Source organism: Ursus americanus, chromosome X (genome assembly GCF_024610735.1).
Source record: "Ursus americanus isolate L20-20 chromosome X, mUrsAme1.1.p, whole genome shotgun sequence".
Classification (NCBI taxonomy): Eukaryota; Metazoa; Chordata; class Mammalia; order Carnivora; family Ursidae; genus Ursus; species Ursus americanus.
In genome coordinates, this window is record NC_142164.1 from 105,742,016 (window position 1) to 105,759,880 (window position 17,865).

Here is a 17,865-nt window from a genome sequence, read left to right on the forward strand (position 1 = left end):
GGTTTGAAAAGGTCAAAGTCTGTTAATAAAATCTAAAAACTTCATTCAAAAGTGATAAGATGAAATACAGCATGATTTTTCCCATAAACTTGATCTTCAAAATATATAAAAGGAAAAATCTATTTGAAGAGTGAATGCCTATAGCAAACTGAATTCTAAGGCATGTTTTCCACTTTCCTGACCACTCATATTTCAAGTAAGACAAGTTTCTAGCTCAAGATTAAATGTCAAGAAAATGGAAGAAAACTAAACATACACCAAAGAAAACACTGATTTTCTCTTGTAGTGAATTCCTCTAAAGTTTTTATTTTAAAGGCAAATCATGTATAACCATACTAAAGAACCATTCTTATCCTGAAGATCCTAATGTCTGGTATGATTATTTTGGCTACACACATATGTAAATAAATGAAGCCTGACAGGCTTCCAATTTTTGTGAGCTACCAAAGATGATTACTCAGTCATGACTTAATGATCATCTAGATAAAGAAATAGATCTCTGTAGAGTACATGAACACGATCAGTTCATAAATATAGCAAAAGAGAGAGAGAGAGAGAGAGAGAGAGAGAGAGAGAGAAATTTATTCTTCACTCTGAAAAAAAAAGAAAAACCCAAGCTAGAGCTCAGGCTACTTACAAAAAAGAACAGTGACTCCAAGTAAAGGAAATTAAATTCAGGGCAGGAAAGCCTTCTGATGTCAGAAAGTTTAAAAAAAAATCCTCGGCTCATCAATAAACAGCTATTACAAGAACAATCCTATTTAGATCTTAAAAGTTAAGCAACTGTTCCTCTTAAATCACCATATGGATAATACAACGCTTATAACTCTTTCTAGGGCAAAGGTTTATGACTCTATAAGAAAGTATTCTTTGTATGTTCTTTTCAAACGAAAGTATTACATTTATGGAAAATTATTAATGGTTCAGAGATGCTAAACAAATTAGAAGCCAATAATGAAAGCTAAAAAGCTAAGAAGTTAATAAGGAAATCTAGAATGCCTTACTATTTCTCAGCTTGGCACTGCTGAGCCTGAGCACAGTCCATGAACAGTGGCAGTTCTAACATTAGTGTTGATCTCTGGAACAAGAGGTGCCAAGTGAGAGCAGTGAGCATGCGAGAGGAAAGAAGACCAAGCAACAATGGGCCACAGTAGCTGGTAGTGTTTGAGGTAGTTTGGTTTTTGTAATTTTTTTCCTGGGATACAATCAGTTTTTGTCCTATAGTTTCCCATCATGGAAGAAGAAATCAGTTCAAACATTTTTTGAGATAAGGCAAAAGATTTCAAAGAAAATATTTTTGCCTTGTCACCCTACTCTTAACACCTTAAACATTTAAAAGGTTTTCAATGACATAAAAAAATATCTCACTGATCTCTTCAAAATAGAACAGTCCTGAAAGATATTTTAGAAACAATTAGAATTAGGTGTTAATGATAAAAATGAGAGAAAATAATGAACTTTCACTATAAATGACAAAATAAACATTTTCTATAAATACTTATGAACATTATTAATGTTACTATACAATGTGATACGTACAGTGATCTGTAAACCTTCGAGTATAGATTGACTTGGCAAAGCCAAATAAAACTGCAGGAAAGATGAGGTGTGAAGAACAGCAGGGTGTAGGTAAAAATAGACAAGTAAACCATGCATTGAAAATAAACAGTAAAGCTACCAAATGTGATTCATCTCTGAAGCTTTTCCTCTGGGAAAGTGTGCTGCTTCTTTCAAGTAAATATTTAAAATGGGAGAAAAAAAGCAATTTTGTTACCCTTAGATTTTATATGATTTAAGAAATGTAAAGAGCTGGTTTTTGAAAATGAATTTTATTTGAATGAAAGCTCCACTGAAATTGAAGGTTTTGTGAACTGTAAACATTTTTTCCCCTAACTTTTAAGTCTTAAACATTGAAAAGGTTTTTACTTTCTTTTCTTTTTTGGGGGGGCGGGAGGGGAGAAATAGAGAGCATGTGCTAGCAGGGGGCAGAGGGAGAGAAGGAAAGAGAGAATCTTAATTAGGCCTCATGTCCAGTGCGGAGCCTGATGTGGGGCTCAGTCTCACAACCCTGAGATAATCACCAGAGCCAAAAATCAAGAGTCAGATGCTTAACTGACTGAGCCACCCAGGAGCCCTGAAAGGTTTTCAGTGATATTAAAAGATATCTCTCTGATGCCTTCAAAGTAGGACATGAACTAAATTTTCTGTAAATAAAAATTCTATATAGTGATTTTTAAGTATCCAGGCCAAAACCAGAAAAGGGACACTCTTGTTTAGTACTTGAAGAGAAATACCAAAATGAAAATAAATGTTTATATATGCTGCATTCCTAAATATAACTTCCTCAAAATTTTTAAGAATTAGTCAACATTTAAAAGGAGATGTAGTGTGACAAAGGAATGTGACAAATGAGAAAGAAGAAAGGTTTTGGTATCAAACAAAAACAGATTCAAATTTTAATTTTCATGTTAGATGAATGACTTTAGGCAAGTTACTTACTGTTTTGTACGTAAAATGAGGATAATGATACCTGCTTTATGAAAATTCAATGAGCTGATATATATGAAGCATCCAGTTTAGTATCTACAACTAAAGGTTTTCACGTATTCTTTCTTTTCCTTTCTCCCCTTTCAAGTGACATTACATAAAAATTGCAACAAACCCATACATATTGCCGTGCATGCAAGTTCTCCCCGAAATGTAATAAAAAATTTAATGCCAAAATATTTATCACTGTTTCTTTAAATTAAAATAAATCTATACCAACAGATCAAAATATTAAGAATTTTTGGTCAATGTCATTTCTATGGAACTTTTATAATTAAGTACTTAAGTTCTAAGTTCTTCAAAAGTAAACAAAAATAAACAAGACAGAACACATTCTTACCTTTTATAAAGAAAGCATAAAGAGATTAATTTTGTTCTAGAACTTAAAAATATTAACTAAATTTATTTAGAGAAGAGATAGGGAGTTAAATAATGATTCTACAAGTAACTAAAAAAATGTTAGTATTCACCCTTTGATATTATTTAGAAGGAAATAAGTTGGATATATTACTCATATGGCTTTGGTGAACAAGGACAATGGATTATAGAATGTTAGTGTTTAGAAGAGAACTTCAAATTCTGCAGGTTTTACATCCTATTCTAAAAAGAAAATAAAAACAGAAGTTAAGGTTCAAGATTACGCAAGACTAGAGGCAGAGCTGAAATTCAACTCTTTCTCAGCCTTGTGCTCCTTTGCACTATTTCATGATGCATTTTGGCCAGGATTCACAATAACTTAGGTCATGGAGAACACTGCTCTTTTGGCTATTCTAGCAATGATTAATGTGTTTTGTTTTCTGTGTAGCTTGTAGGACACAATGAAACAAGAGGACATATGAAGTGTTGTCTTGTGTTCTTGCTGCTACCTAGGTAACATTTTTTTCTTTGAACGGAATAAAAATATAACTTATATACACACCCACTAGTTATCTCTGATAAAAGTCTGGGTTATTTTTTTTAAAGATTTTATTTATTTATTTGACAGAGAGAGAGACTGCAAGAGAGGGAACACAAGCAAGGGGAGTATGAGAGGGAGAAGCAGGCTTCCTGCTGAGCAGGGAGCCTGATGGGGGGCTCAATCCCACATGACCTGAGCCAAAGGCAGAGGCTTAACGGCTGAGCCACCCAGGTGCCCCAAAAAGTCTGGGTTTTTGTCAGGAAAACAAACAGCCTAAACATTTCACCTGGCAGAGTTACAGGCAAAGTTCTATTATATTTAAACTGATTTCAGGACCTTCTGAAATTTATATTAGCCAAGGAATAGTTAAGATATTTATACAATCCATGGCAGAGGAGGAAGCAAAGTCAAGCTCCCAAATATAGAAGTAGTATTCATCATTTATCTCTCTTCTTTCCTATCACCACTAAACGATTAAGAATCTATGAAAAAGGGAAGTTAACATTACACAAAACTATTCTGAACTACAAACCATTTCACAGAAAAATTTCTTCAAAGAGGATTTCTCACTTACCTTTAATTCATAGCCAACTCATGCATTCCAGTTTTCCTGACTTCTAAATAAAATCACTACACTGTTGTTAGTACGGTCACATATATTCTGATTCCCTCATTCACTACAAACTTTCAGTCCTCACCCTACCTAATCACTCAGCAGCATTTGACCCTACTCATCACTTCCTTTTCCCCCTAAAACTCTTTACTCCCATCTTAAATGTTCTCACCACTCAGACAAAAAAGGTAATTATATGAGGTGATGGATGTATTAGCTAACCTTACTGTGGTAATCATTTCACAATATACGTGTATCAAATCATCATGCTGTACACCTTAAACTTACATAGTTATTTGTCAATTACAGCTCAATAAAGTTGGAAAAAATAAAACAACACTGAAATCTCAAAAAAACCCCAAAACCTCACAAACAAAAACGTCTTTACTACCTTTGCTTCCAGACAGCACTCTCATCTAATTCTCTCCTGCCTCTTTGTTATGCCTTCTCATTTTTTTTTTCCCATAAGCTGCACTTCCACTCGTCCTTCAGTTGTTGGTGGTTCACAGAGCTCATTGTATTACCAAATCTCTATCGATCATAGATCATATATTTTTTCTGAGCAGCAATATTCTAAAGACCTTTTCACAATTTATCATGCCTCACACTCAACATTCATCTTCCACTATAACTCGTTCCTGTTTTGATAATGGCATCACCATCCACTGGGCCAGCCAAGTCAAATATCTAGATGCCTCCTGTAGTCTCTAGATCTTACCTGTCCCGGAATCTTATTTATCTGCATAAATATCTCTAACATTCTTCTATCCTCACTTCTGCTCCTCCAATTAAAAACCTCAGTAAATAGCAGGATCAACTCTGTTGTCAGATGCCCGAACTGAATCATGGTTCCACCACTATTTGCCATTTGGTTTTGAATTTAACCTCTTTAAGTGCTGGTTTTTCTATCTGTAAAATGAAGACAACCTTCCTAGGGTTGCTTTGATTAAATGAGTGTGGCTGGATGTATTAGCATCAAAATCGTCAACAGTAGCAGCAGTACGATTAATTCCTAAAATAGTCTCTTAAGTTAGTTTTCTTCCGTCCTTACCCTTCTTTAATTTTTCCCAACATTACAGTCCTAGTAAGAATCAAGATCCACAGGTCTAAACATAATGACTCTATTAAACAGGTTTCCAAGGCCTTCGGCATAAGTCCAAACACCTTAGCATGTAAAAAATTTTCTTTCTCCTTTCCTTTTTAAAACTTAAGCTTGCTAAACTATCATCATTATAGGCGAGCCAGCCTAGAGCTGAACTTTTCTGTGAAAGATCTTCATAAATATAAACTTGTTTCTTTTTTTAATTTACAGTCTCAACAGATAATTTTAAAGTTATCACAAAGCTGTCTTTTTTTTCCTTTCACATACATATTTCATTTTTATGGTTAAAATATTAAATGGCCTTTAATTTAATCAATCACCATGGTATAATGGAATACAAAATAAGCATTGTGAAAATCTTTGCAGCAAAGGAAGTCAAACAGATGATCTAAATTATTTCCTTCAGGCTTTTTATCAAGTTTTCTCTTCCTATGAAACAAACACAAAACACCATTGATTGACTTCATGTTATGTGTGTGTTTGTATGTGTTTTTGTATGTGTGTGTGCACTCATATGTGTTTGTAGGTGAATTGGCATTTACTAAAATCATCTTCTTAGATGGCAAAAAAAAATGTCACCATTAAAAATTATGTAATACAATAAAATGTCAGAAATTAATGTAGTGTTCTAGAAGCTATTTATATGATTTTATAAACTGCCATATCTTTTTTTTTTTTTAAGATTTTATTTATTTATTTGACAGAGATAGAGACAGCCAGCGAGAGAGGGAACACAAGCAGGGGGAGTGGGAGAGGAAGAAGCAGGCTCACAGCAGAGGAGCCTGATGTGGGGCTCAATCCCATAACGCCGGGATCACGCCCTGAGCCGAAGGCAGACGCTTAACCGCTGTGCCACCCAGGCGCCCCTATAAACTGCCATATTTTGAACTAAAAAGTGAAAACATTCTATGTATTCATTTATTTGACAAGTACTAGTGTAAAAGAACATAAAATGAAGTTTACTAAATACAAATATTGCAGTCAAGGAAATTCACAATTATAAAGCAGGTCATAGTATAAGGATATAACTAAAATTAAGTTTGTGTTCTTTAAGCTTTATAATTACTGAGAAGCCTTCTGAAACAAGTATATTACTTAATGACTAAGCCATATTTTAAATATGTTTTACTTATTGACCACTATGAAAATTGCAGAATTTATACATTTAAAGAATAACTACTTTAAATAATTGGTAAATGTAGTTTAGACAATTATGAGAATTAAACTTTAATGATGTCATAATGCAAAAGAAATATGCTGTCCACCAATTAATTATCAAAAAGCTAATAACCCAGAACTTAGTATAAAGATTTGGATTTAGTATCATCATATTATATGTTATTATTAATATATATAAATTTAGATAATATAAAGTTAAATTATCTTAACTTTTACCTTAAAAATACAAATATTTTATTTTTATATAAAGCCTCAGATTTTTAAAAAGCCAAAATATTATACATAATGCACATCCCACTAACATTTACTCAAGAAAGAATTCTGGTAATCTTATATTACCAGAGTTTCTTATGAGAGATAATATGTATTTTAAAATTTGGTTATTTAACCCCCATAACATAGTACATAACCCTCACAAAACAATTCTAAAAATGAAAGTAAAGAGCTTAATTTAAAAAAAAAATTGTAATTTGTTTTACTATTACAATGTTTAACAACATATTTTAATATTTTTTCATTTTATATCATGAAAACTTTTGTTATTCTATGTGTTCCAAGACAAATAAAAATTAACTAGAAAAAATATCTAAAACTATGTTTATGATATCCAAGATTGTGCAATGTGAGTAATAATAAAGAATGAATTTAGCAAGGTAAGGAGACGTGTACTGCATGCTATTAAAGTGTCAGTGTCTAATTACCCATTTAAAACAGTAAATAGAATCCTAATGCTCACTCCCTTCAATATGACCAATTAATACAAAGAATAAAGAAAATTAGGGGATAAAACAGTACTATTAATCTTGTTATGACAGCCCAAAATGACTTTGCTTGTAAAGCAGTTAAGGTATTCTGAAATTGTCAGGGACTAATTATTAATTGGCTACTTAGATATAAAAATTTACAAACGATTAATGTCTATTTGATGATACCCTTACCTTGTGATGAATCATAATTAGACATTTGTAACTTGATATTCCTCTACCTGTTTAATTCTTTCACAAGAACACATGAAATAATGTTATATTCAAGATAGTGTTTGAGGGGGATTACTTATGAAACACATGGAGGATTTTACCTGTCCAACCAGGCAAGCAGACTCTTAGCTGCTCCTATCAGATCCACAACCGAAGTCAGAAAGTCATTTGGCAATTTTCGGCTTGTTCTCCCATCATAATGTCCACTCCTTCTCCTTCCCGTTATAAAATTCTGTAGATTTTTGGCAGATGCATTCAGCTTGTGAGAAAGGGTTTTTAGATTTTCTGTTTCCAAGCCATAATTCTGAATTATAAAAAGAGAGAAAACAAATATACTTGAAGTCAATATTACACTCATTCATGAAAATATTTACTGAGTATGTTACTATGTACAGGCAACAAAATTAGCAGTAAGAGTTACAAATGACCAAGATAGGATTCCTGGCCTAGCAGAATCCACAGTCAAGTGAGGATCTGGGCAAATGGCAGATAAACAAATTACAATAAAATGTGTTAAATGCTAATATGAACATGAAAAGATGAGGGCATTATATCTTGGAACTATGCCACACGAGAAAGAAAGATTATTAGGACTCGTAAGTGTTTTTTTAACCCAAACTTAAGTTCATTTACTTGTGAAATTCATTTTTATCAGTAATTATTTTTTTATTAAAAGATTTTATTTATTTGAGAGAGACAGAGAGGGAGAGTGCGCACAAGTATGAGCCATGGGTGGGGCAGAGGGAGACAGAGAAGCAGGCTCCCTGCTGAGCAGGGAGCCAGACACGGGGGCTTCATTCCAGGACCCCGAGATCATGACCCAAGCCGAAGGCAGATGCTTAACCGACTGAGCCATCCAGGTGCCCCAGTAATTATTTTTTAGTATCTATTCCATTAGTATATGCAGAGTCATGAATGTAGATGCTATGAAAAATTCTGGTTTCCCAAAGTGAGCGAACAAACTGCAACCTAATGATAAACTGAAAAAGAAAAAATCATATGCAATACAGCTTTATTCTGTGTCCTTTCTATAATGACTCACATAAGAAATTTCTTCTATAATATGGTACCAGAAAAAACTCTAATTCCTCAGTGGAACCAATATACACTCTCCTTTTTATAATACAAATTATGAAACTGAACTTATTTTTATTTTTGTCATGGTTTCAGTAGCTCACAGTCAAATATGAAGCACATCGAAAACAATCATACTGACTTATTGCTAAGTTTTCTTTTATTTCCTTGGTCTCACTTTTGAATTTGCAGTAATATTTACTATTTTGCCTTAAATATTGTGTCTATAAATTAATGCAGAAAGAAGTTATATGAACCAATATAAATAAGCTTTTTAAAAAAAAACACATTCAATATAAAACACTGTAGGATCACTACAAATAAACTTTAGGGAAAGATTTCATAAGTTACAATTAAATTTTAAAAGAGCTAATTGTGAGTTGTAAAACAACTCCAAGAAAGACTGGTTAACCTGCTCAAAGGATGACTTTCATCAAACTACTTAGCAGCATGTAGATTACTGTCACGTGTAAAATTAAAAGTATTATTACCTTATAGAAAATCATAAAACCCATAGAATTTTAGATAGCCTCTGAGGTCTAAACAAATTCTAAGTTTGATTTACCCCCCTTTTACAGTTGAAGATAACAAGGCACAGGGAGATTTCCTCCTGTGCTTATAGAGCTTAGAGTAGACAGAGTTCAGAATGGGACTACAAGTCACAAGGCCATATGTGAGGGGATTTCTAAGCAAAATGGTAGATAAAATACTGGGGGTAGCCCAGTGATGGGTATTAAGGAGGACATGTGTTGTAACGAGCACTGGGTGTTATATGAAAATAATGAATTATTGTACACAACATCAAAAACTAATGATGTACTGTATGGTGACTAAGATAATCTAATAAAAGAAAAAAAGAAAAAAAGGGAAGCAAATGGCACAATAAATTTAGCTGTATTAAGTTAACAATCACTGGGTAACTACTATATATGAAATTTATTTCCAAGAAAAGAAACTTGGAGGAGAAAAAAAAAAGGAGGGACTAGAGGAGGGTTTGGACACATAAACATTAAATACCAAGTTATGTAAAAAAAAAAAATATATATATATATACACACACACACACACACACAAATAAATAAATACCAAGTTATGTATGTTAACATTGAAGGTCTCATAGTGATAAAAGTCTGAGTGTTCTTTGCTAAAAATTTACATTTTTTATTAAAAGAACATTCCTTTTGGAGCCATGGATCTCTTTTTTTAAAAAAAAATAGCATATTAAATATTCAGTACTAAATGTGAATTGCAATATTCTCTCAAGTCAAAAGGTTTTGTTTGCACAAATAAAACAACGTTCTATTCAGATTCTCTTGCATCTGAGCATGGATTATCTGTGAAACATTTGGGAGATTTTATCTAGCTTGTCAGTATATTAAGAAGGAAATCCTTTTGTAAGTTTATCAAAGATATTCTCTAATGAGTAGATAAGAACAATTTATAGTTATATCAACTTATTTATTAATTTGGCTTGAAACAGCAATTTATTTTCTCATACTTTGGAGATCAGAAATCCAAAATCACTACCACTGGGCTAAAATCACAGTGTTGGCAGGTCCATGCTTCTTCTGGAGCTCTAATCCCTGCCTCTAAAAGAATCTGGTGGCTGTTGACATTCCTTGATTTGTGGCCATTATAGCTCCTGTCTCTGCCTCTGAGGTCACAGGGCCACCTCTTCTGTGTTTACCAAATCCCCCTCTTCCTCACGAAGACAATTTGTGATTGGATTTGGGGCCCACCTGGATAATCAAAAATAATCTCCCCCTGTAAAGATCTTTAATCACATCTGAATATGCACGTCACTCACTCTCTGGAGGTAGGGAAAGGCCTTCTCCAAGGTCAGGAACATGTGTTGGTCCCCTCTGAAGCTCATTCTCAGCTGCCCTTTGGAAACTATATGAATGAACTAAATTTCAATGACACATCTGAAGTGCTTTTCTGAAAGTATTTTCAGAATTTTTCCCTTGTGTTAAAGCATCTTCCTTGAACTATAAAAGTATTCTCGTTTTTCATTTTTGTGTATTAATGATTTTCATGAGGAAATATTTGTTTATAAACATAATAATTTCTTAGAGAAGTTCAAATATAATAGCTTATTAGAGAGGAAACTAATCAATCAACCTGTAATGTAACTTTCACTCTATAGCCATTAGTTGCCATATAACATTAATTTATCTCTTTATATATAATACTAGCATCTCAGTATTTTCTTAGAAAAGGTCAGAATAATTTAAAAAGAATAATACAGATCTTATAAATAAAAATCTAGAGGCAAAGTAAAAATACTTTGAAACTTTCAAAATTTAAGATAACACTAAAATTGTTTTTTAAAATACAACTCAAGAATTAGGGAATAAAAAAATCTTGTGGACAAAACCTGGAAGGATACCCTGAGAGAACTTCCCCTAACTTGGAAACCTACTAAAGAAATATCCTACATGGACCAGAGGTGAAAACTGAAGAGGACAGAGGAATGCAGTGGGCAAGAAGAGACAAAAGATATGTAGTAGAGGATGGAGAAGGAATTTCTTAAAACTAATTCTAGTTACACCAATAAAAATAAATAAAATAAAACTGGTTAAACCAATAACTCAAAAGCATTTTTAAGAAAATTCTCTAAGACCATGGGGTGCCTGGGTGACTTAGTCAGTTAAGTGTCTGACTCTCGATCTCAGGTCAGGTCTTGATCTCAGGGTTGAGTTCAAGCTCCACGTTGGGGCTTAACTTAAAAAAGAGAAAGAAAATTCTGTTAAGACTATAAAAATAGGTTAGAAGCTCGTCTGTATACAAGTGTCTGTGTGGTACTATTTTAACACAAGGAATAGATTAGTTGATCTCAAGTTAATTTTTATTATCAAAGTTGTCAATTCTAAGTAGCTCAAAATCAATTACTGACAACACATAGATCTTCCTATTTTCTTCATGAAAGCAGATGGTGTGCTGTGTCTCACTAAGTCACCAGTAAATCATGCTCCCTTGCCTACTACATAAAGAAGTGACAAGTGAATAAGGCACCTCTTTGTTTTGGTCCAGAAGTAGGCAGACAGTAAGTACTGACTCAAACTTTTTTTTAAAAAAGTTTTTATTTAAATTCCAGTTAGTTAACATACAGTGTTATATTAGTTTCAGGCATACAAAATAGTAATTCAACACTTCCATACATCACCCGGCGCTCATCACAAGTGCACTCCTTAGTGCCCATCACCTGTTTCACCCATCTCCCCACCCACCTCTCCTCTGGTAACCATCAGTTTGTTTGCCACAGTTTTTTTTTTAAATAAAGATTTTATTTATGAGACAGAGAGAGAGAGAGAGAGCGTGCTTGCACAGGCAGGGGGAGCAGCAGAGGGAAGGGGAGAAGCAGGCTCCCTGCTGAGCAGGGAGCCTGATGTGGGGCTCGATCCCAGGACTGTGGGATCATGACCCGAGCTGAAGGCAGACACTTAACTGACTGAGCCACCGAGGTGACCCTGTTCTCTACAGATAAGAGTCTTTCTTGGTTTGTCTCTCCTCTCTTATTTTTGTCCCTTTGATTGTTTTGTTTCTTAAATTCCCCATGAGTGAAATCATATGGTATTAGTCTTTCTCTGACTGACTTATTCCACTTAGCATAATATACTCTAGTTCCACCCACGTTGTTGGGAATGGCAAGATTTCATTCTTTTCCTTATTTTTTATTATTTTTTATTTAAATTCAATTAGCCAACATATAGTACATCATTAGTTTTAGATGTAGACTGCAATAATTCATCAGTTGCGTGTAACACCTAGTGCTCATCACATCACATGCCCTCCTTAACGCCCATCACCCAATTACCCCATCTCCCCCCACGCCCCCTCCAGCAACCCTCCCTCAGTTTGTTTCCTATAGTTAAGAGTCTCTTGATTTCATTCTTCTTGATGGCTAAGTTAATATCCTATTGTATATACACAGCAATTCTATATCCATTCATCAGTCGATGGACAATTGGGCTCTTTCCATAATTTAGCTATTTAGATAATGCTGATCTAAACATTAGGGTGTATGAATCCCTTTCAATTAGTATTTTTGTATTCATTGGGTAAATACCTAGCAATGTGATTGCTGGATCATACGGTAGTTCTATTTTTAACTTATCGAGGAACCTCTACACTGCTTTCCAGAGTGGCTGCACCAGCTTGCATTCCCACCAACAGTGCAGGAAGTTTCCCTTTTCTCCACATCTCGCCAACACCTGTTGTTTCCTGTGTTGTTGATTTTTGCCATTCTGACAGGTGTGAGGTGATATCTCATTGTAGTTTTGATTTGCATTTCCCTGATGATCAATGATGTTGAGCATTTTTTCATGTGTCTGTTGGCCATCTGGATGTCTTCTGTGGAGAAATGTCTGTTCATGTCTTCTGCCCATTTTTTGATTGGATTGTTTTTTGAGTGTTGAGTTTTATAATTTCTTTATATGTTTTGGATACTAACCCTTTGTCAGATATGTCATTTGCAATTATTTCCTCAGATTCTGTAGGTTGCCTTTTAGTTTGTTGATAGTATCTTTTGCTGTGCAGAAGCTTTTTATCTTGATGAAGTCCCAATAGTTTATTTTTCCTTTTCTTTCCTTTGCCTCAGGAGACGTAACTATAAAGAAGTTGCTATGGCTGATGTCAAAGAGGTTATTACCTATGTTCTCCTCTAGGTTTTTTTACGGTTTCAGGTCTCACATTTGGGTGTTTAATCCATTTTGAATTTATTTGTGTGTATGGTGTACGCAAGTAGTCCAGTTTCATTATTTTGCATGTTGCTGTTCAGTTTTCCCAACATTATTTGTTGAAGAGACTATCTTTTTTTCCCATTGGATATTCTTTTCCTGCTTTGTCAAAGATTAACTGACCATACAGTTGTGGGTTTACTTCTGGGTTTTCTATTCTGTTCCATTGATCTACGTGTCTGTTTATGTGCCAGTACCGTACTGTCTTGATGACTATAGCTTTGTAATATAACTTGAAGTCTGGAATTGTGATGCCTCTAGCTTTGCTTTTCTTTTTCAGGACTGCTCTGGCTATTCAGGGTCTTTTGTGGCTCCATACACATTTTAGGATCGTTTGTTCTAGTTCTGTGAAAAATGCTGTTGGTATTTTGATAGATTGCATTAAATGTGTAGATTGCTTTGAGAAGAATAGACATTTTAACAACAGGGCGTGTCTCTGCTGTGTGCTGCATGTGCTCTAATGTTGTGTTTTAGCTGTTCTATCCTTCAGGTCAGTTGTCTGCAGAGGCTCTCCTTGCCTGCTGTGGGCAGTGTTTAGTCCCCAGCCTGAATACGAAGAATTTTAACTAGGTGTGCCCTGGTCTGCTAGTCAAATGAGACCTGATACCAGCTCCACCAGAACTGAGGCCCTGCAGGACTCTCTTGTCTGGGCCTCAGTCGATGTGGGTAGGGATTTGTGCTGGTCTTCTGTGGGAGGGTCCCGCTGCGCTGGAACTGAGGCAAACTTGACTGAGAAGGGCAGTCCTTTCAGAGAGCAGGGGGGTGGGGCTTGGTGTAAGCAAGTTAGGCAGCCAGTGTCCCTGCTGCGAGGTGGGGGAGGGAAATGGCACTAGCCAGCTCCTCTGTTCCCAGGGAGAGAAATGTCTCTGTGAAAGCTGCCTCTCAGGGATGCACTCTGAGTGAATAATTTCTCCCCTGTCAGCCCCAGGCATTCTTCAAACTGCTAATTCCAGGCTGTCTTCCCCCAGGTTGTTTGCCTGTTTTCTGCCTTCTCCTCAGGAGTAGTGCAGTGCCCTCAGGGCTCCATCCCAGTCAAGCCCGCTGACCTTTAAAACTCTAGACTTTAAGCCCTGATGGCTGCAGGAACTCAAAAAATTCAGCCCCTCTTGTTTTCCAAGCCAATGGCTTTGGGGAAATGTTTTCCTTGTGTGTTCTCTTGTGTGCTCCTCTCTCTATAGCCCTTCTCTGGGACCATAGCTCCCTCCCCTCTGCAGCTAAACCACGTCTTCACATTTCCTGCCTTCTTTGATGTGGCCTCTTCTCCTCCTTTAGTTGTGGAGCTTGTTCTGTACCCTTTTTGGTCTATTTCTGAGGTATTTAGCATGACTGATTAGTTATCTAGTTGCATTTGTGGGATGAGAGAAGCCTAGGGTCCTTCCATTCTGCCACCATCTTCCTCTCCTACCTATTCCTTCAACTTTTAAAAAGTGCAGATTCATTCATTACAGAATTCCTTTGTACTGGATATGCATGGGACAAATATGCATTACTACTAATATAGAAAGAACTACATCAAGAAAACAAAAGCTTAGACATGAAATGTAGTTAGCTATTTTGTCTTGTATGTTACCTATTTGCTTACATATATGTCTGCCAGGAACCAGCTGTGGCTACACTGATTCAATATAGCCAGTCTATTCTTAAATAATTGGTGCTAAATTCATACTGTTCTTCTGGTTTAATTACATGCGTGCAAAAGCACAAGAAAGAAATGAAGCATACACTTAACATTTTAGAAGATCAAGTTGGCTGTATCCTCACTACTGGCGAATTCTCAAAACACTTAACAAAATATTCAATATTGGCACCACATATTTTACAATGTCAATGCTATTTTATTCAGAGCTCTTAATTTGATTGCATCATGTAGCAGGTGTTTAGGTTTTATAATACTTTGCTTTATAAATATAAGCGAGTCGTAAAAAGACTGTTTTAATGAATATTTTTTAGAAATGAATTATTTTGAGATGAATGAACCAAGCAATTATGTTGCAAAGAAACAAATCCTAGCAACTGCAGACATCTCAATTTTCATGCAAAATACCTATTATATGAAAAGTACATGAAAAATAGAATGAAAACTGTTCTTATCCTGTCATAAATAATTCACTTATAGTTCCCAATAACAAGGTGTATTGTCAGAGCATGAATTAAGGGCTATATATTGAACTATATATTTTATTTATGCTTTACTATTTCAGTTAATATACTGTACTCTCTACTGATAGACTAACAGCAGGAAAGAGTTAACACACCTCCAAATCATGAATAGCTTACTTCTTTCTAGAATAATATGGTACAAACAATATAGTTGGTGCTTAAATATATGTCGCATGGGGCACCGGGGTGGCTCAGTCGTTAAGTGTCTGCCTTCAGCTCAGGGCATGATCCCAGGGTTATAGCATCAAGCCCCACATCAGCCTCCTCCGCTGGGAGGCCTGCTTCTTCCTCTCCCACTCCCCCTGCTTGTGTTCCCTCTCTCGCTGGCTATCTCTCTTTCTGTCAAATAAATAAATAAAATCTTAAAAAAAAGAAATGTGTTTAAAAATATATATATATATGTCGCATGAATGAACAAGTTACTAAATAAACCTTTGATTTTCATCAACTGCCATAACATTTATTCCCCATCAGTACTAACTTTAAAATAAGGCAGATGAAAATATTCCATAGCTTGAAAGAAACAGAGGAATTTGATAATTTTTCTGCATCTTCCTTATACTAGGAACAGAAACTTCAGAGTCAGAGGCAAGAGAAAAAAATTATAGTTCTCTGGGAAAAAGCAGAGAACTTCACTCGGTAAGATAACATTAATTTAATATCTTCTATGTACTAAGCATTGGGCAGAGAGCATAAAAAATCTAAGCAAAAAATTATGATGTGATACAAAACATAAGTTGCCTTTCTTCCTATCACTTCCCACTCTGCACCAGCCAAATCAAAACTGTCATTTTCTGTGAACACTTCATATTCTTTCACAATTCTGTCTCTACACATGATATTTCTTCTGCCTAGATAACTTTTCCCCAACTTTTTGTCTGGCAAACATCTACTCATCTTGAAAGTCCTAATGCAAATCCCACCTACACTTCCTGGATCCCCACAGTAGTGTTCATCATTTCCTTCTGCACTCCCCCGGGATTTTCTTTAAATCTGTATAATCTTTTAATGACTATTGTCTTCTTTACTGGACTGTATACACCTTAACAGCACAGACCATGCCTTTTTCATCTTTGTAATTCCTGTAGTATCACTGTTTGAGTATGAACATATAATTGTTAAAAGAAGAAATAAAAACAGATGTAAGGAAAAAAGTAGAAAGCCAGTAGAGACATTCAAGTTTCAAAGAGATAATACTCAATACACCATTCCCAACAGCAGACCTCCTGGTCTAGTCAACTCAGCTTGCTGATGAAGGATCTTTCCTCCTAATTTTATAATGGTATGTAGAAGTAAATCAGAATTTATTGCTCAGAAATTCACTTGATAGTCAGTGGAAAATATCCACTGCATAAAATGGAAGATATCTGCACTTCTAACTTGCAAATGTATAGTCATTAGGAAGTGGTACAAGGGAAGTTAATATTTGGCCTTTTTGGGGAATGAGACCAATTTATTGCTGAAAAAACACAGAAAGAATTAATTTAATATGTTTTTCCCCAAGAAAACCATGCAACACTATGGTGCTTAAACACAGAACTGTGGAGGAATTAAAACTCAGCATGTGAAAAGATTTACCATAGCTCTATGGTGAGAACACTGAAATGGTCTAGACATATACCTCTCATGCCATCTTTCTAAGTAAGTTTAGGTCAGCCGAGACTGTTCATGGGCCAAACTCCAAAGCCTGGAGGTTCAGACTATTTGTAGCACTGTAATCATCAATCTTATTTCCTTCTTCAAACTGACAGCTCAAATTCCAGCACATAAGTGGTTTATCTCTGAGGAGTCCTGCTTATGAGACATAACACCCTGAACTTTAAACTCTGACACACCCAACTACTTACTGTTATAAAAGATGTGGCAAATAGGGGCACCTGGGTGGCTCAGTTGGTTAAGCATTCAACTCTTGATTTCAGCTCAGGTATGATCTCAGGGTCATGAGATTGAGCCCCACGTCGGGATCCGTGCTGGGCATGAAGCCTGCCTAAGATTCTCTCTCTCCCTCTCCTTCTGCCCCTCCCCGCTCTCTCGCTCTCTTAAAAAAAAAAAAAAAAAAGATGAGGCAAATAGAAGACTGCTAGATCATGTGCCCATCTCCAAGCCACTTCTGTTGCACCTTCACCGCCACACTGACTCAGATTTGGAGACTAGTATGCAAAAACACTGAGGATCCTCCCTTACCTTGAGTACTATCTCTTATACCTGGCATGACTTCTATGATCTGATTCTGGTAAGGGATAGAGTGCTTCAAGTATGTGGTCTATTCTAAACTGATTTCTCTGATGTCAGGAATAGGGAAATAAGAAGATTCCCAAACTATCACATGAAAAACATGTAAGACTTATACAATACTACTTTCAAAAACTGTTTATTCAGCATCCACTATTGCCAGGCATCTGTACTACACACTAGGTATTTAATAAGCATAGTTACATTTCCCACATAGCTTACAGTCTAGCAGAAGAAACAGACATTAAACTGATAAATACACATATAAATATATAACTACAAAATGAGATGAGGTTAAAAGAATAACAGTAAGGAGCTAACCTCCACGAATGGTGAGTTCCGGA

The 17,865-nt window shown here is 35.4% G+C and overlaps 1 protein-coding gene and 1 long non-coding RNA gene across 7 annotated transcripts in view; one reads left to right on the plus strand and one right to left on the minus strand.

Moving 5' to 3' along the window:
- LOC123797216 (uncharacterized) overlaps positions 1-17,865 on the plus strand; it is a 210,469-nt gene that overhangs the window by 189,622 nt on the left and 2,982 nt on the right. The window contains exon 3 of one of the 2 annotated variants that reach the window (XR_006780901.2): positions 15,855-15,928. The exons of the other annotated variant lie outside the window; for it this stretch is intronic. This is a non-coding gene — a long non-coding RNA (uncharacterized LOC123797216). The remainder of the gene's footprint in view (positions 1-15,854; positions 15,929-17,865) is intronic. 2 annotated transcript variants of the gene reach the window in all.
- The window catches only part of CNKSR2 (connector enhancer of kinase suppressor of Ras 2), a 255,489-nt gene that overhangs the window by 184,143 nt on the left and 53,481 nt on the right, over positions 1-17,865 (minus strand). For all 5 annotated transcript variants that reach the window (XM_087860268.1, XM_087860267.1, XM_045804992.2 and 2 more), the window contains exon 3: positions 7,418-7,620. In XM_087860268.1, the coding sequence (XP_087716394.1) occupies positions 7,418-7,620 (203 nt within the window). The remainder of the gene's footprint in view (positions 1-7,417; positions 7,621-17,865) is intronic.